Source organism: Vipera berus (assembly GCF_964194415.1).
Source record: "Vipera berus genome assembly, chromosome: 1".
Classification (NCBI taxonomy): Eukaryota; Metazoa; Chordata; class Lepidosauria; order Squamata; family Viperidae; genus Vipera; species Vipera berus.
This window is the reverse complement of record NC_138202.1, coordinates 345709755-345732466: the sequence shown is the minus strand read 5'-3', so window position 1 is coordinate 345732466 and position 22712 is coordinate 345709755. Positions and strand designations below refer to the sequence as shown.

General features: G+C 45.4%; 1 protein-coding gene across 1 annotated transcript in view; it reads right to left on the bottom strand.

Moving 5' to 3' along the window:
- The window catches only part of LOC308671550 (sphingosine-1-phosphate transporter SPNS2-like), a 156276-nt gene that overhangs the window by 4675 nt on the left and 128889 nt on the right, over window positions 1–22712 (bottom strand). Inside the window, exon 12 of the mRNA XM_081333797.1 lies at window positions 1795–1844. Coding sequence (XP_081189923.1) covers window positions 1802–1844 — 43 coding nt within the window. The 3' untranslated portion in view covers window positions 1795–1801. The remainder of the gene's footprint in view (window positions 1–1794; window positions 1845–22712) is intronic.

Genomic DNA, 22712 nt, shown 5'->3' with positions numbered 1-22712 from the left:
TGAAAGAAAGGCCATATTGAATAGTTTAGTGGGATATACAAATGTAACTCACTCACTAGAAGTTAAACTACAAGTAGTCCTCATTTAGTGACCACAATTAGGGCCAGCAACATACTCATTAAGCAAAACAGTTGCTAAATTAAACATTAAAATGTTATGATCTTTCTTAGATTTTCCTTTGCTGTACAGACCTCAAAGGTCATAAATGTGAGGACAGAGGCAAAGTTACTTTTTCATAGCCAATGTGGTGGCTCATGAGCCGTGGTGGCGCAATGGTTAGAATGCAGTATTGCAGACTAATTCTGCTGACTGCCAGGAGTTCAATCCCCACTGGCTTCCATCCTTCCGAGATCAGTAAAATAAGGACCTAGATTGTTGGGGGCAATGTGCTGACTCTGTAAACCGCTGAGAGAGGGCTGTAAAGCACTGTGAACCGATATATACATCTAAATGCTATTTATTGCTAGTGCTATTGTAACAATCTCTAAAAACCAGTCACTAAACAAGAATTACTCACTTGTATTTCAAAGAAAAGTATGTATTCCTTTTAATTCATAGCCAGACTTAATCTAGCTTTGTCAGAAAGTATAATTGTCACTGTTCACACAATACGCTTAATCAGGTAGAATAGAATAGAAAAGAATAGAATAGAATAGAATAGAATAGAATAGAATAGAATAGAATAGAATAGAATAGAATAGAATAGAAGGTGGAAAGGGACCTTGGAGGTCTTCTATTCCATCCCCCTGCTGAAGCAGGAGAACCTATACCATCTCAGACAAGTGACTGTCTAGTTTCTTCTTAAAAATCTCGTAATGGAGCACCCATGATTTCTGGAGGCAAGCTGTTCCACTGGTTAATTGTCCTCACTGTTAGGAAGTTTCTCCTTAATTCCAGGTTGCTTGTCTCTTTGATCAGTTTCCAACCATTGTTTCTTGTCCTTCCCTTTGGTGCTTTAGTGAAAAATATGACCCCCTCTTCTTTGTGGCAGCCCCTCAAGTACTGGAATACTGCTATCATGTCTCCCTATTTCTTCTTTTCTTTAGACTAGCCAAACCCAAGTCCTGCAGCCATTCTTCGTATGTTTTAGTCTCCAGGCCTTTGATCATCTTAGTTGCTTTTCTCTGAATTTTTTCCAAACTCTCAACATCTTTTTTGTGATATGGTGACCAAAACTGGCTGCAGTATTCCAGGTGTGGTCTTACTAGAGTTTTAACTAAGTAAAAGCTTAGTCGATGCATTCAGACATGTAGCTCAGTGATACTTTGTTAGATTTTTCTTTACTTTCATTGTGTTCAGGTTAATTTATTATTCCCAAATTGCTGAATCCACAAAATGGGCTAATCAAGCGAAATGGGCTAAATGAACATGTAGATGTAACTTCCTGTAATTCAGTTTTTCCTGATGCATGTTTTGCAAATTGTTTGGCAGAGAAAGATGGATACCAACCAGGGCATCAATCCATGGTTTAAACTGATTTTATATCCAAACCCTGACTAACTTATCTGGACGAACTGGAAAGCTATAATGTAGTCTAAGACGACTTCCTGACATTACAGTATTTAGCTGGTCAAGCAAAAATCAACTGCAGTCAAAATTGTCATTTTAGTCTTGACTTAGTAACTGTTCACCTGAATGCAGCTATTCAGTTGCAAGTAACCTTTCATCATAAAATTGCCTATTTTTGGGGGGGAGGAGGAGGAGACCAAAACAGCATCTACTAGAATTCTAAGCAGGCCCTGGAAATTCCTAGAATTCTTAGGATGCTTTTACTCATTTGCTCTTGTTACTTACCATTGTCTTAAACTTTCACTGAAGTTGGAGGCATCATAAGTTGGTTTACCCTGGGAAAAAGAAATGGAATTGTCAAGTTTCAAGCTATTTTTCACAACATGCATACACAAGCATACAATCATATATGTCAAGTTTTCTTTTTTTACATCCATATGGTATTGTCAAGATCTATACCATGACCCATCTGTTCTCTCTGCACAGGTAAGCATTTTAGAGAGGGAACAAGAAAACACATATGCAAAAGAGGCTTCCAGGGCAGCATCCAGATATGCAATTTTGGCTCCCAAAATTCCCAGCATCTGGAAGTTACTCAGGTTGGGAAACCTTGCCCCAGGTCTTCCTCAGTGGTTAGATATTGGGAGGTTTAGAGTCCTCTGTTGTTAATTATACAGGCAATCCCCAACTTATGACTACAATTTTATTTTTATTTATTTTATTTACCGATATTTGTATCCCGCTTTTATCTAATACACCTTCCTATTTTCTTCACAATAACAATAAGTGAGGAGATTATTAAGTTGTCATGCTCAATTTATAACCATTTTTGCTGGGGTCATTACTCAAAACATGTGGCTATTAAGCAAATTTGGCTTCCCCCTTTGACTCTGTTGGAAGCCAGCTGGGATGGTTGCAAATGGTGGTCACATGGCCTCAGGACATTGTAACTCTTGTAAATATATGCTGCCAAATGTCCCAATTTTGATCATGTGACCGCAGGGATGGGGAGGTGGTTGTAAGTCCTCGGACTAGTTGAGGACACAGATAGACCTCCAGGTGGCCTCAATGATTCTCTAAAAAGAATGCAAATGACCAGCTTTCTGCAAGGAGTATAAATCCTTCCATTTCCTCACCATACTGTCAGAGCTGAAGAAGCTCCTTGGGTGAGAAGCGAAACGTCTTCAAAGAAAAAACAAGAAAGTCCAATTGCCCTGTGAAAAAACACCTTTGGGACAACCATGACCTGGATGACTGAGAATTTCCACAGACAGCTAGGACTGTTTTTTTCAATTCTGTTGTAACTTTGAAGGGTTGCTAATGAATGGTTGTAAATTGAGGACTATCTATAATGCCCATTGCCCTGGCCACACTGGGTGGGATTATATCACAGTCCAAAACTACATATTGGTTGTAAACTGTCCACAGTTCTTTGCTTGTGAGTAGTTAAATAAATAAATAATCTGTCAATTTCAATTTCTTATTTTTTGTAAATCTCTTGGATTCAGTTTGTAAAATTTAGGGATTTTAAGTGCCCATCAAGTTTTGTAAATGTTTGGCTGCACCTTTCTCCATAGCTATACAAATTTATTTGCAATTTTGTTCCTATACAATCCTTGCAAATACTTTCTCCTCCTGTACAATACACTTTTCACAACTGTATGCATTTTTCTACAGATTTTCCCTGATATCTTTTTTTGTTTAAAAAAACCCCAACACAATATGTCAAGTAAAATCCAGAAAAGTGGAAATGTGAATTAAGCTTTGGTTTTCAACTTGCTCTGCATTTCCCCCTCCTCAATCTCATTGGAGATCAGGTATTACATTTTTTAAAAGATAGAATCAGGCAATTAGCAAGGCTCGAAAAGTCAAAAGTCCCACACAATTTCCACAAAGTATTTTTCTTTTGTCAGGAATAAATTTCTGTTTGGTATAATGGTACAATGCACACCGATAGCTGCTGTTTGGATGACTACCTTAATCTACATATCAAGACTTGCTGCTGACAAAAGCATCTTTCCTCACATCACCGCCTTACCGAGTCTCATTTTTAATTTTTTAACCCCCTCCATCAAATTAAAAGCCTTCAATTTCCAGTATCTGATCTTACAACACAGAACGTAGAACATAGGACGATAGCTTGTCATTTTGCCTTCTTTCTTTTCCAAAATAGCACACCACTTTCTAAATACATCCACAACAGGGATAAAACAAAAAACCAACACAGCGTGACGGGTAAGATTAAAAACAGCAACACAACAGATATTTAAAGCAGATGCCGTAAAAAAGCAGACGGCCAAAAACTACCGAGAAAAAAGAAAACAAAGAAAAGGCCAAGCTGTAAGTCTGACTCAGTGACAGAAAAAGAAAAGGGTTTCAAACAATGGTTGAAAGTCAAAAGCCACAAAAAACAAAACACACACACACACACACACCAAAAAAAACCAACCTGGAGGAGAATAACCCATCTGCATTATACAATTACTCAGGTTGTTTTTTTTAAGCCACAAAGGAAGACTTTAAACCACTACTCGTTCTAGGCTGCTGAAAGACCACAAGGGTAGATACATGCCTTGAGGATTAACCTGAAGAAGGTGAGACTGTTCTGTACCAGCCTACTACCAGCCCTGCAGATAAGGCAGGGACAACCCCTTTACAAGAAGTTCCAGAGGCTGGAACTAAGCCTGCCAAATTTATGGACACAAAAGCAAACAGAGCAAAAACAAGACACGAACCATGAAACAGGAGCTATTCAAACGGTTGCCTTCAGCAAACCAGCCCTCTCACACATTCCCCTTTTAAACAGTTCAGGGCGTGGCTTCTCTCTGTCTCCTTCTGAGGTGCCCCATTGCCTTCCTCTGTTTACTCCTGATTGACTGCCTCCTGCGTCGGGCGTCCTTGAACAGGGCCAGCTGTGGGTCATCTTCATCCACGCTGTCAGGCTCACACAGCTGGGTCTGCGTCGTAACCAGGTGGGAGGGGCCTGGCTGAGGGCTCTCATCAGCAAGCTCTCCAACACCCTCAGCAACCTCTCTAACACCCCCCTCCTCCTCCTCTGAATCGTCCGACCCAACTGCCGAACCCACAGGCTGACCCTGAATCACAACAGAGGCCTATAAAAGCCACATATTCCTTTTCTATACTGGAATTCTCCAGATGTGTTGAATGGCAGTTCCCATCATAGTCAATAAATATGCTTGCTGGAGATGATGGGAATTGTCCTGTAATATGAGCAATAAATATGCTTGTTGGAGAACGTGACCAATAAATATGCTTGCTGGAGATGATGGGAATTATCCTGTAATACAGGGGTCCCCGACCCCTGGGCCACAGCCCACTACTGGGCCACAGCGCATTCAGAACCAGTTTGTGGAAATAGTGGGCAAGTGCACGTGTCTGTGCAGTTCCACTTGCATGGCAATGGACGCTCACACTTGCAGACCAAGCTCTATTTGTGTGAGTGATGGGTGCTCACACTTGTACAAATGAAGCTGTGCTTGTGTTCACATCCCCTCCCCACCTGCCAATCCGCCCAGCTGGAAAGGTTGCGTACTGCTGTTATAATAGAGCCAGAAGACACCAGAATGGTGGAGGTTGCATTAAATTTTTCAGCTTAATTTAGGCAAGTCCCGGAGGTGCCAGATAATTCAAGATACTCCAAAATGATGTTTGCAATCCTTTAAAAAAAAAAAAAGTATTTCCCCAAAATATCCAGACAAGCAAACCTTACAATTTTACATTTGGACACGATCTTTTACAATCGTTCCAAAATCTGTCAAGATTTTAATCTTCTTACATAAAATCACAAAATTATCAAATGTTTTACAATTGTGCCAGATTTCAAGTGGATCTTTTTTTTCCCCAAATGGGAAAGCCCAGCAGGTGCTAATCCAAGATGGTTCTCTGTGCATTCTGATTTTCTTTCTCTTCCTTCTCCAATCTGGGATATCTGAGATCCAATTATGCATTTTTTTAATCTTCCACAGAACCTGTGATATATGTCCAGGCCAAAATAGACTTTGGAAGTCATAATGTTTGCTGGACATTTCAGAATCTTCTCTATTATCCAGTCTAGGAATGACATTTTCAGACAGATTTCTGTTTTTAGGACACTTTGCTGCCCAGCCAATACCTCTAGATGTCCCAAGCTTCTTGGATCAGGCCGACACCATAGCCTCTGGAAAGTACAGTAGTACCTCTGTACTGAATTGGTTCTGGGAGGCATGATGAGTACCAAACAAATTTTCCCCGTATAGAATAATGTAGTGAGTCACAAGGCAGCCAACACTGACAAGTTCTAGGTTGTGTACCAAACAAATGATGAGTACTAGGATAAAACTTTCATGACAAAATGAGTTGAGTACCAGATTTGATGAGTTTCAAAGCAGCTGAGTACCAAGGTATCACTGTACTCCAGACATGTCAAACACAAGGCCCGGGGGCCAGATCCGGTCTGCGAAGTGGTTTCATGTGGCCCGCGAAGCCATCCTGGAAACAGTGAGGGAACGGCCCCCACTGCCTTGGCCCTGGCCCAGAGACCCTCCTTCTGCCAGGGACCCTCAGATCTGTCCCACTCCTGCCCAGGCCCCCATAGGCACCCTTGATGTGAACGATGTAGAGCTGGCCACGCCTACCCAGGCCATATGCACTCTAGCCACGCCCACTGAGTAGGCCACGCCCACCCTGGCCATACCCATCCAGCCCCCTGAGGGCAACCGCAATGCTGATGTGGCCCACAATGAAATTGAGTTTGACACCCCTGCTTGTACTCGGACACTTCCAGTTCTAACCTGTTGAGTAATTTACAGATGCATAAATCTTCCAACCATCTTTCCTAGAAGCCAAATCTTGTTGAGAAGCAGACCAGTCTTTGCCTCAACCTTCTCCATCTCTGTAGGACAAGGATGAGCAACTTTTGGCAGCCAAGGATTGAACTGAACAATTTTGGAGAAGGAGGTCAGCACTGATCCGAGAAATGATTTTTAGTGGATGTGTCTGAAATATGACTGGATGGGACTTCCTGTGGTTTTGCTAAGATCTTTTAATGCTTTTTTTTTTTAAAAAAAGCAGTAAGCCATTTTTACGATTTACAAGACAATTACTGTTTGCTTTCTCCCTCAAAATAGTGGGAAACCCTATGGTTAATTTGGCAGTTATGGGCAGGAGAGGTGCTGCAGAGTGCCCACAAGGAAGAGTTTGAGGGCTGGTATTTAGCTCTGAATCACAGATCTCCCAAACTTGTTCCAGGAGATTTGCAAACGTTTTTTATTCTTCTCAAGGTAGAAGAACAATTAGGCTTTTTGCTGCTTCCTCCCTGACAAGGAACTAGCTCCAAATCTCTTTTACTTGAGCAGCAGGAGTTAAAATAAAGCCTTGAAATTAGGAACAGCTCGCTTTTTCTTTCTTTCTTTTTTTTACTAATGCCTATTCAAGTTTTTAAAGCCTCACTGCATTCTCTCCACATACTGTAGCTACCTGCAGAAATTCTTAAAATTTTTCCCTACCACAAGTGACTAAATCTTATTCCACCGTTATTGTGTGCTTTCATAATTAAGGATTTATAGCAGCTGTTATTTTAACCTAGCCTAACGCTCCAAAATGAGTCATTATGTATTATTTAATGGAATGCAGAAAAGGATCTAATTTAACACCATGCAAGGTTCACTGAAGGACCGGAGGCTGTGTTTGCATTTACATACATCTCTTCCGCTGGTAAAGAGCTGGTTTCATCTGAACATTATATTCTCTTTTAATAATGATCCCAGTTCCAATTTTTTTTTTGCCTCCTGTCCCATGTGTCTTAATTTCTTAAATGCTACAGTATTTAAATAATTGCCAAAGGAATCGTGCATATTCTAAAAGCATTTGGCCCAGGTTTCTCAATAGAAAACTAAAACGAATACAGGAAAAATGGGAAAGAGAATGTGAACAACCGAGACAATTTAAGAACTGGAATTTCCTTGAATTTGGGATATCGCCTTATGGCAAGTCTGGCCATTATAAAGCCAAGCTCTCCTTCTCCAGGAGTGGAGATAGAAGTCCAGCCTTGGAAAGAGATTTTCAATTTTACAAGGCTTCAAAGGCTGCAGAAGGGTTCTTCTTAGGGGGTCCTTGGTGCTCTCTGAGCTTGGTGGTTTTGTTGCAGACATTTCATTACCAAATTAGGTAACATCATCAGTGCTAGTAAGGTGTATGGTTTGTGCTCAGTTTATATACTACTGGTTTGCTCTGTTACTGTTGGTGGGAGTGGCCTTGGAAGTTCTTTGGTTGGGCTGTTTACCATCTGTATGTTTGGCAGTTCCTTGATTGGGATACGCTCAGTCTACCTCTGTGAAGATCTGACCTTGAAAGTTAACACAACCCAGGTGGCTAGGATATTCCTCTGTCCTAGTCCTATTAGACCTCTCAGCGGCTTTCGATACCATCGACCATGGTATCCTGCTGCGGCGTCTCAGGGGCTTGGGAGTGGGAGGCACAGTTCTTCAGTGGTTCTCCTCCTATCTCCTGGGACGCTCGCAGTCGGTGTTGGCAGGGGGGCAGAGGTCGACCCTGAGGTCTCTCGTTTGTGGAGTTCCTCAGGGGTCAGTCCTCTCGCCTCTCCTGTTCAACATCTACATGAAACCGCTGGGTGAGATCATTCGTGGTTTTGGAGTTGGGTATCATCAGTATGCTGATGATACCCAGCTTTTCATTTCGACCCCAAACCACCCCAGTGATGCCCTCGACGTGATGTCCCGTTGCCTGGAGGTGGTTCGGGTCTGGATGGGGAGGAACAGGCTTCAGCTCAACCCCGACAAGACTGAGTGGCTGTGCATACCGGCATCCCGGGATATTCAGAATATTCCACCTCTTTCCATGGGGGGTGAGCTTTTACCCCCCGTAGATAGGGCTCGCAACTTGGGAGTCCTCCTAGATTCGCGGCTTACTTTGGAAGATCATATAGTGGCTGTGACTAGGGGGGCTTTCGCCCAGGTTCGCCTGGTGCGCCAGTTGCGGCCCTATATAGACCGGGATGCCCTGTGTACGGTCACTCATGCGCTCATGACCTCTCGTCTGGACTACTGCAATGCTCTCTACATGGGGCTTCCCTTGAAGACCACTCGGAGGCTCCAGCTGGTACAGAATGCAGCCGCGAGAGTTGTCTTGGGAGTTTCCCGATACTCCCATGTTACACCTTTGCTTCGCGAGCTGCATTGGCTACCAGTTGTCTTCTGGGTGAGATTCAAGGTTTTGGTAATGGTTTTCAAAGCCCTACATGGCATGGGTCCGGAGTACCTCGGGGATCACCTGCTGCCGGCGTCAACTTCCCTCCGCCCTGTGCATTCCCACAGAGAGGGCCTCCTCAGGGTGCCACCGGTCAGAGAATGTCGGCTGGTGGCCCCCAGGGGGAGGGCCTTCTCTGTGGGCGCCCCGGCTTTATGGAATCAGCTGCCGGTTGAGCTCCGGATGGCACCTGACCTTCGCTCCTTCCGACGCGGTCTGGAGACTTATTTGTTCGAACAAGCCGGCCTGGCCTGATGGGGGATGGGTTTAGGTTTTTATTGTGGATTTTTTATTACCATCTATTGTTTTAGCTCGGGCTCCTATTTAATTCTTTTTTAATTTTTGTATTCTGTATTTTTATATGTGCCCTGTTCACCGCCCTGAGTCCTTCGGGAGAAGGGCGGTATACAAATATACTAAATACTAAATACTAAATACTAGAAAGGCCCAACAGAGGCTTCACTTTCTTAGGGTCTTCAGAAGAACAGGGTAGAACAACGGCTAATGACCCTCTTTTACCGGTCTACTATAGAGAGCGTCATCTCGTATGGTATTGTGGTTTGGTATGCTGGTCTGACAGCCGCGGATAGGAAAGTATTACAGAGGGTAGTGGGCACAGCACAAGACATTGTGGGCTGTCCCCTGACACCACTGGATGACATCGCCAGGGCTCGTTGCCTTGGAAGAGTGAGGAAGATTCTCAGGGATGACTCACACCCTGGATGGTATCTCTTTACTCTCCTACCATCTGGTAGGAGATATAGGAATATAGCCAGCCGTACCAACAGGCTGAAAAACAGCTTTTATCCGTGGGCTGTTAGGCTTTTAAATGGGACATAATCTCTGTGAACATATGCAGAATTGACTTGGGAGGCCGGTGTGTGGTGTAGTTGGTTCACACGGTGTGGTAGGATGGAGGGTTTGTTGGGGGGAGAGAGCACGGGGGGGGGGGAGGCTCAGCTAATCTCAATGTACACATGTGGTACTTTGACAATAAAGGTTTATTATTATTATTATTATTATTAACTCCAAAATTAACATCAGACCACCAATCAAAAATAAGTCCAAAACAGATATCCCTGTCTACAATGGAGTGCTGGGGAAAATCACCATGGCTCTGCTCTCTCCCTTTCTTTCCACTTTTAAACAGTAGTTGCTACTTTCACTAACTGTGTTTTCTAATTCCTGAAATACAGCAGCAATAGTTCCTACAAGGGGCCTGCCAGGATACAATGTGGGCTGCTTTTACCGTACATCAGACATGTCAAACACAAGGCCCGGGGCCCAGATCTGGCCAGCGAAGTGGTTTCATGTGGCCCGCGAAGCCATCCTGGAAACAGTGAGGGAACGGCCCCCACTGCCTTGGCCCTGGCCCAGAGACCCTCCTTCTGCCAGAGACCCTCAGATCTGTCCCACTCCTGCCCAGGCCCCCACAGGCACCCTTGATGCGAACGATGTAGAGCTGGCCACGCCCACCCAGTAGACCACACCCACTCTAGCCACACCCACTCAGTAGGCCATGCCCACCCTGACCATACCCACCCGGCCCCCTGAGGGCAACCGCAATGCTGATGCGGCCCTCAATGAAATTGAGTTTGACACCCCTGCCCTACATGCTTAACCTGATTATATTTGGCTAAGCCATGCTCAGATATTTTTTAAAAAAGACCTAACCAAAATTTAAGATTAACCAAACACAGCATGCTGTGGAGATAACCCAATTAAACATGGTGTGTGAATTTTTTTGGGGTGGTGGTGGTGGTGGTGGTGGGGGAAAGGCATAGCTCTTTCTATGGACTCATCTCATCACTCACCACTAGTTCAACTTCTGAAGAATTATAATCACATTTCAATACAGTTTCTGAAAAAAATAGTAGCCCTTGGACTACCTTGTAAATATGGAGGTAGTTCTTGACTTACAACCATTCATTTAGCAGCCATTCAAAGTTACAATGGCATGGGGGGAAAAAGCGATTTATGGTCAGTCCTAACACTTATGACCATCACAGCATCCCCAGGGTCTCCCAATTCAGCACTTGGGAACTGGCCTCCATTTACAATGGTCACAGCATCCTGGGGTCATGTGATCCTCATTTGCGGCTTCTGACATGCAGAGTCAATGGGGGAAGCCAGATTTGCTTAATGACCATACAATTCATTTAACAAATGCAGTGATTCACAACAATAGTAGCAAAAAGATCATTAAATTGGATGCAATTCATGTAAAAACTGCCTTGCTTAGCAAGGACCCAGCTGTGACCAGTTGTGGTCCCAGTTGTGACCATAAGTCAAGGACCACCTGTATTAACATTTACATGTTAAAAATGATTACATTTAAATAGGTTTCATGTGCTCAAATGTCAGGTAGAACAAATCTACCAATCAACATTGAAAGAAGGGACATGAATCAATTAGACCAGGGGTCCTCAAATTTGGCCCTTTTATGACTTGTGGACTTCAATTCCCAGAATTCCTCAGCCAGCATTGCTGGTTGAGGAATTCTGGGAATTGAAGTCCATAAGTCATAAAAAGACCAAGTTTGAAGACCCCTGAATTAGACCATTGTATACATCTCTAATCTGTATGCAATTTGTTCCTAGACCTTATTATTTGTTCCTACTTCTTTTCTGTTTTTTGCTCTTGATTTTTTAAACCTTCTCTATCCTTTTCCTGGGAGCTTCATCTTATTTCCCTACTTGCCCAGATTTGTTTATTTATTCTTGTCTTGGCTCTTTGTCCCACTACTGTTACCAAACTTCTGTCACAATTTTACTTATTTCCCCAGTGTTTAATTTGGGCACCCAATCTGTTTTGCTTCGACAATTTTAAGAGGGAATAATTCAGGATTGCAGTTGAGTTTTGCTCTGTTTTTTCCTCCCAGAGATTCACAAGAGGACTAAAAACCATACTAAAAAGAGAAGGAAAATCAACATTCTGTTCTGTTTTCCTCAGGCAACTGAGTTTAAAGGATAGTTAACAACCCATCATTAAGCATTTGAGTGCTGGAATAAAAAGATCAAACTTTCCTAAAGTTCCAATTGGAAACTGACAGCAGGGGGCTGAAAAAATACACACACAGACACACACACACACACACACATCTATCTATCTATCTATCTATCTATCTATCTATCTATCTATCTATCTATCTATCTATCTATCTATCTATCTATCTATCTATCCATACATACATACATACATACATACATACATACATATACACACACAGACACACACACATATCTATCTATACATATATACATACATATATATATATATACACACACAGAGAGAGAGACACACACACAGACAGACAGACACATATGTTTTTCTATGCTCTGGCTGGTATCAGCTGTGATGGTGTCTAGCTGTCATGTTCTTTGACAATCTGTTTTCCTTATATCACTAACTCTTCCAAATATAATTGCTTTCTCTAGTGAGTGTGACCAGTAGGTCCTTGAACTGCAAGACCTGTTCCTCCCCATTCAAAACTATGGCCTCCATGTATGAGGATAGGACTTCTACTACAGTACTGTTTCTCTAACCAGTGGTCAGGAGTTCATCTATCCATAGTAGCATCAAGCCCATAGGTTACTATTCTATGAAGAATATCATGAGGAACTCCACCGAAAGCTTTGCATTAGAGCTATGGCATTCTCCTGATATACTAAGTTTCCGTTGCTAAGCAAGGCAGTTAAGTGAGTTTTTGCCCCATTTTACAACTTTTTTACCACAGTTGATAAGTGAATGACTGCAATTGTTAAGTGAATCAAGCCATTGTTAAGCAAATCTGCTTCTCCATTGACCTTGCTTGGTGGAAGCTGGCTGGGAAGGTTACATGACTCTGGGACAGTGCAACTGTCTCTAAACCAAGATGGCGGACGTGTTGGGCTGAGCTCCGCGAGCTCCAGTTGTTGGGCGTCCCTTGGGAGCCCCTCAGGGGTCCCTTTGGGCCCCTGGGTAGGGGATTTGGACTATTAATTCCAGAGGCAAAGAATGAGGTAGCTTGCTGTTGGTTTTCTCCCGTCTATGAGTGGCTGTTTTCATCTGCTCCGTCTGCTGCTTCGCCCGCTGTTTCCATCTACTTCGTCTGCGCTGCCGCTGTGTTTGCTGTGTTCGGTCTCGGCTTGCCGGTTTCTACAGCCTCGGCGTCTCCGGGTTGCTTCGCCTCGGCGTCTCCGGGCTGCCTCGGGCTGCTCCTGAGGGGTTGTAGCTGGTGGTGAGGGCATTTTCTGCTGTTTCGGGCGACGCTGTTGCTTCTGGCCGGCTCTCGGCGGTTTTCGGCGGCGTCTCTGAGGCTCCAGCTGATCGGCGGCAGCCTCGGAGTTCCAGCTGATCGGCGGTGGCCTCGGAGCTCCAGCTGATCGGCGCCTCCATTTTGGCGCTTCCGTGTTGGCGGCGATGGCAGCGGCGGCGGCGGCGGGGATTTCTCTGTTGGACCTGCCTCGGGCCGCTTTCGGCGGCTGCAGCGTCTTCGGGCCGTTTCGACGGCGGAGGGGACGACCGCTGGTCAGCTTGGTGGCAGGGATGTCCCTGGTACTGTTTTTCGGGCCGCTGCCGGCGGCGGAGGTGGCGACGGTGACGGCGTCCTCGGGCTGCCTTGGGCAGTGGAGAGGACGACCGCGGCGATGGCGGCGGTGCTGCTGCTTCGTTTGCCTTGTTCCGGCCTCCGACGGTGATGGCGACGACGGCGTTTTCGGGGCTTGCTGGCCCGTTCCATCGGCAGCGATATGGCGGTGGTCGGTGCTTTTTCATCTGGCCTGTGGTGGCCGTAGCAGCTCCGGTGGACTGCCAATTACTAACTTTCCATCTGCCTCCCTATTCCCCTTTGGACTGGGACGGACCTGGGTGCAAGCCGCAGTGGGAGAGCGGCTTGTTTTACATCGGCACTCCCATAGAGGTGGGAGCTCTATGGGTTATGCCCCACCCAGGGTGTACATTCTGGACCATCCCCTGGATCAGACTTTCGACCTGTCGTGGGAGGACGGGTTGGGGTCTGCCCCCGGGAGCATCCAACCGGGTGGCAGTAGGTTGGTTGATGGCCCGAATGTTTCACTCCCTTCCTTTAGAACCTCCTACTGGACTTTTCCATTATGGGACTGCCTTATCTGGACTTGTTGGACTTATGTACAGATACTCCAGCACGGACTTGCTCGCCCTCAGGGGTGCCCCCCTCTCCTGGGTGCGTCCCGCCTTTTTTTGCCACTCCCAGTCTCAATGAAGGGCCCAATTATTGGGACCCTGAGAGATGGCCGGGTAGGGTCAGGGGCTCTCGATCCAAATTTAATAGGAGGCCCCTGGTTAATTTTTAGTTAAATTTTTTAGGGGGTTAGGGAGAGGGGTGGGGGGTAATGGTTGTTTGACTATGGGGGGTGGCCATACAACCATGGTGCAGGCCAGGCCTGGGTCCGACTGCGTTCGGGGGGAGCGGGGTGTGGTCACATCTGGGGCTCTGGAGCGGGTCGTGGGATTACCGATTCCCACGACACTGGGGTATGGCAGCAGGCGTATGGACAGAGGGCCGTATCGTTACCGGGAGGGCCGTCCCCGCTGTTTACAAGCGGTGAGGCGCTCCGACCCTCTGGTTCTTCCCCGAGGTACCGGGAGCGAGGATGTGCAGCCTCCTGAGCTCCGGCTGGTTTACCTGAATGCCAGGTCCGTGGTTAATAAGGCTCCCCTTGTGCGGGATTTGGTGGAGGGTGAGCATGCGGACCTGGCTTGTATCACCGAAACCTGGTTGGGCCCAGAGGGTGGGGTCCCTTTGGTTGATCTTTGCCCACCAGGTTTCCGAGCGTTACACCAGCCTCGGGCTCAAGGTAGGGGCGGGGGAGTGGCGGTAGTTATCAGGGAGACCTTATGTCTGCGGGAGACCACCGTCCCTCAGATAGTCGGGTGTGAGTCTCTCTTTTTGAGGTTTGGTTCGGGGGCGCAGTTGGGCTTGCTGCTGGTGTACGTTTCGCCTAGTCACACAGCGGCAGCCCTGCCTGAGCTACTCGATGTCCTCTCCGGTTTGGTGATTGAGTTCCCCAAACTTTTAGTTTTGGGTGACTTCAATCTACCATCCCTGGGAGGGTCATCTGAGTTAGCTCGGGAGTTCATGGCTTCCATGACGGCCATGGACCTGACGCAGGTAATTTCTGAACCAACTCATGAGGGGGGCCACACCCTGGACCTAGTTTTTTTATCTGGACGATGGTTGGATGATCTTGGTGGGGGCTCTCCATTTATTATGCCCCTGTCATGGACCGATCATCACCTCCTGCGGCTGGTCTTCCGTTTTACCACCCCCCACCGTGGGGATACGGAACCAATCAGATGGTACCGCCCCAGGCGCTTAATGGACCCTGACGGGTTCCAGGCAGCGCTGGGATCCCCACCTGCCTCCGTCGCTCACAACTCGGCGGATGCCTTAGTGGAAGCCTGGGAAAGGGCAGCCACTGAGGCACTGGACCGAGTTGTATCCTTGCGGCCCCTGACCCGGTGCAGATCCCAGCGAGCTCCATGGTTTTCCGTGGAGCTCCGGGAGATGAAGCGTCGGAAACGGGGCCTAGAGAGCTGCTGGAGGTCCAGCCGATCCGAATCCGACCGGTTGCGGTTAAGAACCTATATTAGGTCTTATCTCGCAGCGATGAGGGCGGCGAGGTGTAATTACTTCTCCACCCTCATCGCGTCCGCAGATAATCGCCCGGCCGCTCTGTTTAGGGTGACTCGCTCACTTCTTAATCAGGAGGTGAGGGGGGATCCCTTGCAGGGTCGTGCCGAGGAGTTTGGTCAGCATCTGTCGGATAAAATCGCTCGGATTCGGACCGGTTTGGACTCCAGCTGGGCAGAGTCTGACGATCAGGACACGGGCGGTCTTGTCAATGTTATCTGGGAGGAGTTTGATTCTGTGACCCCTGATGAAGTGGACAGGATTATGGGGAGGCTGAGCTCCACCACATGTTTATTGGACCCGTGCCCTTCCTGGCTGGTTTATGCAGCTAGGGAGAGGACACGAGGCTGGTTCCAGGCGGTGATATCTGCTTCTTTGAGTGAGGGTAATTTCCCCACCGTCTTGAAGGAGGCGGTGGTGAGACCCCTCCTCAAGAAGCCAGCCTTGGACCCAGCTGTGTTGAACAACTTTCGTCCAGTCTCCAACCTTCGCTTTCTTGCGAAGGTTGTTGAGAGTGTGGTGGCGCATCAGCTCCCTCTGGTCCTGGATGAAGCGGATTATCTGGATCCGTACCAATCGGGTTTCAGGCCCGGGTACAGCACGGAGACGGCATTGGTCGCTCTGGTGAATGATCTCTGGAGGGCCCGGGATAGGGGATGTTCCTCTGTCCTAGTCCTATTAGACCTCTCAGCGGCTTTCGATACCATCGACCATGGTATCCTGCTGCGGCGTCTCAGGGGATTGGGAGTGGGAGGCACGGTTCTTCGGTGGTTCTCCTCCTATCTCCTGGGACGTTCGCAGTCGGTGTTGGCAGGGGGGCAGAGATCGGCCCCTAGGTCTCTCGTTTGTGGAGTTCCTCAGGGGTCGGTTCTCTCGCCTCTCCTGTTCAACATCTATATGAAACCGCTGGGTGAGATCATTCGTGGTTTTGGAGTTGGGTATCATCAATATGCTGATGATACCCAACTTTTTATTTCGACCCCAAACCACCCCAGTGATGCCCTCGCTGTGATGTCCCGTTGCCTGGAGGCGGTTCGGGTCTGGATGGGGAGGAACAGACTTCAACTCAACCCTGACAAGACTGAGTGGCTGTACATTCCGGCATCCCGGGACATTCAAAATGTTCCATCTCTTTTTATGGGGGGTGAGTCTTTACCCCCCGTGGATAGGGCGCGCAACTTGGGAGTCCTCCTAGATTCGCGGCTTACCTTAGAAGATCATATAGTTGCCGTGACTAGGGGGGCTTTCGCTCAGGTTCGCCTGGTGCGTCAGTTGCGGCCCTATCTAGACCGGGAGGCCTTGTGTACGGTCACTCATGCGCTCGTGACCTCTCGTCTTGACTACTGCAATGCTCTCTACATGGGGCTTCCCTTGAAGACCACTCGGAGGCTCCAACTGGTACAGAATGCGGCCGCGAGAGTTGTCTTGGGAGTTTCCCGGTACTCCCATGTTACACCTTTGCTCCGCGAGCTGCATTGGTTACCAGTTGTCTTCCGGGTGAGGTTCAAGGTCTTAGTGATGGTTTTCAAGTCCTTACATGGCATGGGTCCGGAATACCTCGGGGACCACCTGCTGCCGGCGTCAACTCCCCTCCGCCCTGTGCGTTCCCACAGAGAGGGCCTCCTCAGGGTGCCTCCGGTCAGAGAATGCCGGCTGGTGGCCCCCAGGGGGAGGGCCTTCTCTGTGGGCGCCCCGGCTCTGTGGAATCAACTGCCGGTTGAGCTCCGGATGGCACCGGATCTCCGCTCCTTCCGGCGCGGGTTAAAGACCCACCTATTCGAACAAGCTGGCCTGGCCTGATGGGGAGTTAATTTAGGGTTTTAAATATTTGTATATTTTATTGTTTTATTTTGGGCATTAATTTAATTCTATTTTAACTTTTGTATTTTTGTACTTTTATTATATGCCCTGTTCACCGCCCTGAGTCCTTCGGGAGAAGGGCAGTATAAAAATTTAATAAAACTAAACTAAACTAAAACTAAATACATCCCAGTTGCCAAATGCCTGAAGTTTCATCACCATTGGGATGCTGCAACGGTTGCAAGCGTGAAAAACAGTCATGTCACTTTTTTCAGGGCTGTTGTAATTTTAAATGTTGACTAAATGAACGGTTGTAAGTCGAGGACTACCTGTAGCATGCCCATTCAGTTTGCATACATGCCGTTTGGTCATCTATTTAGAGGCCCAAAGACCTATAGTTTCCCAAATCCTCCTGCTTGTTTTTAAAGGAGGAATAATATTTGCTTACCAGTCATTCAGCAAAGTTCTCAAAACCTGTGATCACTCTGGCTAGTTCCTTTAGTACGCTGATATGTAAAGTGCTTGGTTCTGGAGACCCTGAATTTGTTTAAATCGTTTACTCTGCACTGCAGACTGTGCTTGGTTCTGGTTTCACCACCCTCCAACTTTTGTCCTAGTTAAAAGACCTCCTGTTGGGTCTAATGAGGCACTTGAAGCCAAGAAATAAAGAGAAATTTCCTGATAGGAGAACAATTAATCAGTGGAATTGCCTGCCTTCAGAAGTTGTTGATACTCCACTGGGGGTTTTTAAGAAGAGATTGGATAGCCTTTTGTCTAAAATGATATATGATCTCCTGCTTGAACAGGGAATTGGACTAGAAGACCTCCAAGGTTCCTTCCAACTCTGTTATTCTGCTATTCTCAGGAACCTTTAGTGAAGATATGCCACTATTATAGTGGCATAAGCCCTTCCTGTTCATTACTTCCTTTGACTGGGTCACTCATTCCCAACATGGATCAAGCCAAAAAGCTAGTTGCTGGCTTTAAATAGTCTTGGCAACTGCTCCAGGAGGTTCTCTACCTGGAAGATAACCCTTCCTGCAATATCATATTCAGGGGTCCTTGGCGCTCTCTGAGCTTGGTTGTTTTCTTGCAGACATTTCATTACGCAAACTAGATAACACCATCAGTGCATTCAGTCTACAGATAGCTACTTGGCTCCCCTTAAAAAGGGAAAGTCCTGTTTTGTTTTGTTTTGTGGGAGAATTTATCAGCCATCTTTAAAAATATATATTTTATGACCAAACTGATAAAATAAAGATTATCTTGGTGTCATTCAGGGCTAAATATGAGCTCTGCATAATCTAGCTAAAAGTATGTTTGGAAGAAGACCCAGGCATTTTAGCATTTATCAACAGCTGGTTTTAAATATGATTATAGGGTAGCAAAGAGCTATTAATAGGTATTATTTAATCTCAACAATCCCAGATTTATAAATAATAAGTCTTCTCATTCCCTGCTGGTTCAGGTCAGGGTATATAAAAATCTATGCCCAGATTTATTTCTTAGCAAATCCTGTGACTTCACCATATCCCTTTCAGTGACACTGCATATCTGGATAGCCCTTCAAAGGGTCACAAAGTTCGATTGTAATCCAACATCCCTCACAGATTGTCTAATCCTGAACTAGGAGATAGATCAGATTTATGGAGAGACCAGGAGAGAAGCAAAGCAGTTAAAGAAGTAACAGATCTACTGTTGCAGAACCACGAGAAACTTCAGCAGAAACCTCAGCCAAGAAAGATCTTAATTAATGGAAAATGCACATTCCCCAGTCTTTGTGTGCCTGGAAAGGAGGCAGCATTTCGCTTCTAATTTACAGGCATTCTTGGAATGATCCCCGAAGCACTACTGTCGTCTGCAAATTGTTACATCAGAAGACATTAGCCCTGGAACATCAGTTCATGGACCACAGCATCAGCTGCAGAAATGGCTGGTTATCATGCCGATTGCCCCAGGTTAAATCTTGTCTTCTTCTTGAAAATATGAGAAAGACTATCATGTAAAACTTGGGATCAGCCAATTAATAAATTCACACAACATACGAAGCTACACCCCCCCCTAAACTACAGGTTGACAAAATGCAATTGCTGTGTTAACATACCATGCTTTCCCCTGATGGTGCAGTGATTAGAATGCAGTATTGCAGGCAAGCTCTGCCCACAGCTTTGATCGTGATGGGCTCAAGACTGACTCAGCCTTCCAGCCTTCTGAATTTAGTAAGATGAGGACCCAAATTGTTGGGGACAATATGGTGACATTGTAAACTGTCCAGAGATGCTGTATAGCACTCTAGGGTGCTATATAAGTCTATTGCTATTGCTATTTGCCCATACATGAGATTATGGTTTAAAGTGATGGGCTGGCTCACCCTAAATAGAGGACGTTGTGCAAACTTTTAGTGGCAGTACTGATTTAATTCAATATTAAGCAACTTCCTCTGTTCCCATGTCTATCTCTGTCTTTACCTAGAAAAAGTTGGAAGATCTCCCAAAGAGCTGTTTTGCTGATAAATATTTCCATAGCCTCTGCCACAGATCCTGTGCTACTGCAGATCTATAGATTAGTAGCAAAACCGCCCAGAGACACACTTCTGTGAGATGAGTGGCACATAAATAGGATAAATACATGCTTGCATACATATATATGCATACAGTCTGCATATAGTCTTTGTTTAGTCCAAGCCATCGGCTATTGAAAGATTACGTTGCATAAAATAGGAAAGACCTTTCTCTGCTGGAAGTCTTGAAGAACGTTTGCTAGTCCCTAAATCTGGTGTGAAGAACTTCTTTAGTTCTGAAGGCAGCTGAATGTGTGTAAAAACAACAGCCTCCTGAATTTGGAATCAAATGTAGTCTGGTCACACAAAACATAGTGAAGAGACTGGCCAGCGATGTTATTTAGCTGTATAATTTAGTCTGATATTTGAGCTTCTTTGGGACAGAGAGGTACCCGTGCGTCACTTCTGCTTCCCGTAACCAAGGCTGCCAGGAATACTGCTCAGAAACCCTCTATGCAGGCCAATCTTTGATGGTAGAAACATCCCACAAGACAGCTGCCAACCCTCTGAATTATACAACTGGGCTGGATTCCAAAATTCAAGCCATTATCAAATGACCCTTTAGATAAACCTAAAAAGCCACCAATAACTTTTTTCATTTCATTTCATTCATTCTGCCTTGTCCAAGTTACTAACTGCTCTGATGCTTCTAGCTTCTTAATGCAAAAAAACCTTTCCTATTTATGTGCTACTCCTCCTCATTTTCTATCGCAAACGGTTAGAGTGCTCCTTTACGCATTTTTTAACTTTACAGTTGCAGAGACATATAATAGACTGAGAAAAATGCACAGCTCCTGTCTTAAAAAAAACACAAAATCATCTGCATAAAGAAGAAGAAAATAAACATTTCAAAACAAGAGCCAAACCAAATCAAACTAAACAAAAATATTTTTTTTTTAATACAATGTACCCCGATGTTAGGAAAGGTTGAAGGAAAAAGGAGAAGGGAACGGCAGAGGATGAGATGATTAGAGAGTAAGTATCGTTAATGCAATGGGCATGACTTTGGGCAAACTCTGGGAGACAGTGGAGGATGGGGGCGGGCAGGGCTGGTGTGTTAGACTTTGGAATTCACTATCATGAGATGCAGTGCTGGCTACTAGTGGGTTGGCTTCAAAACGGGGTTGGATCAGTTCATGGAAGCTGAGGATCAAAGGCTCTTATAATAATAGTAATAGTAATAGTAATAATAATAATAATAATAATAATAATAATAATAATAATAATAATAATAATAATAAGAAGAAGAAGAAGAAGAAGAAGAAGAAGTTGGAAGGGACCTTAGAGGTCATCTAGTCCAACCCCCTGCTCAGGCAGGAAACCCTATACCATTTCAGGCAAATGGCTGTCCAGTCTCTTCTTAAAGACTTCCAGTGTTGGAGCATTCACCGCTTCTGGAGGCAGGTTGTTCCACTGGTTAATTGTTCTAACTGTCAGGAAGTTTCTCCTTAGTTCTAGGTTGCTTCTCTCCTTGATTAGTTTCCATCCGTTGCTTCTTGTCCTGCTTTCAGGTGCTTTGGAGAACAGCTTGATTCCCTCTTCTTTGTGGTAGCCCCTGAGATGTTGGAACATGGCTATCATGTCACCCCTCGTCCTTCTCTTCATTAAACTTAGCCTTGAGGGAAGTGGGACTGCCTCTGAGGGCCATCTGTTGGGAGACTACCCGTAGACCTCAACTTACCACCATTCACTTAGCGACCGTTCAAAATTGAAAAAAGTGACTTATGACCAGTCCTCGCACTTATGACTGTCACAATATCTCCAGGGTCTCACGATCAAAATTCGAGCGCTTGGCAACCAGCATTTATTTACAAAGGTTGCAGCATCCTAGGATCACATGATCGCCATTTGCTATCTTCCCATCTTACTTCCAACAAGCAGTCAATGGGGGAAGCCATATTCCACTAACAACTCTCTGATTCACTTAACAATTGAAGCGAATCGCTTAACAACCATGGCAAAACGGTCCTAAAACCAGGCGTGACTCACTTAGCAACTGTCTTGCTTAGCAATGGAAATTCTGGCCCCAATTGTGATCATAAATTGAGGACTTTTTGTAGTGAGCTGGTGCAGTTGGTTGGTCACTATGAGAACAGATTGTTGCATTAGGTGAGCCAGGGGTTTGAGCCAACAGGGTGCTGCTTAGGTCCTTATGTTGTTAAAAATTAATTAACAGCCACCAACATGGGACTGCAGTTGTATCAGTTCATCAATAGGGTTAAATAATTATAGAATTCATGCATTACAAATTATCTGTTTCAAAGCTGCCTCCGATAAACAAGAGAGCCAGCTTTTAGGGAAACAGTACTTGCTTGCAAAGATGCTTTTCTCATCCTTCTTCCTTCCTCTGTAGCTTAGCAGGTTTGCCAAATCTTCCTGTGCCTAATAATTTCCTTAATTTCAGGTCTTGCAGCCAAATTTGCCTTTTTTAAAAAAATAAAAAAAATCCTCCTTTGTTTATTTTCAAATCCCTGAAGGCTGGTAACACTGCATTCCTTCCACTCAGGCAGAAGCCACAGAATTTGCAATACTTTGCAGTCAAGCCTGCATCCATACAGATAAACAGATATTTAAAAACAGTTCTAAAGATACAGCAAGTGGTGGGACAGACTGTCTCAGGGACTGGGACGAGGGGTTTCATGCCTTGCAGATAATGATGATGATGATGATGATGATAATACCTTTAACACCATCCGATAGGTGAATAAATGCCAAATCTAGCCTAAACATCTAGCTGACTGTGCAACCAACCATATTAATAATAGCATTGCACCGAATTGCATTTATATACTCTCTTTTTATAGGCAGCTCAAGGCAGGGCTTTTCAACCTTTTCACCCATTGTACCACTTTTAGGATATGGCAACATCCGAGTACCACCAGTTGCCTAGCTAGGTGTCAAAAACTTGATGACCAAAAAAAAAAAAGG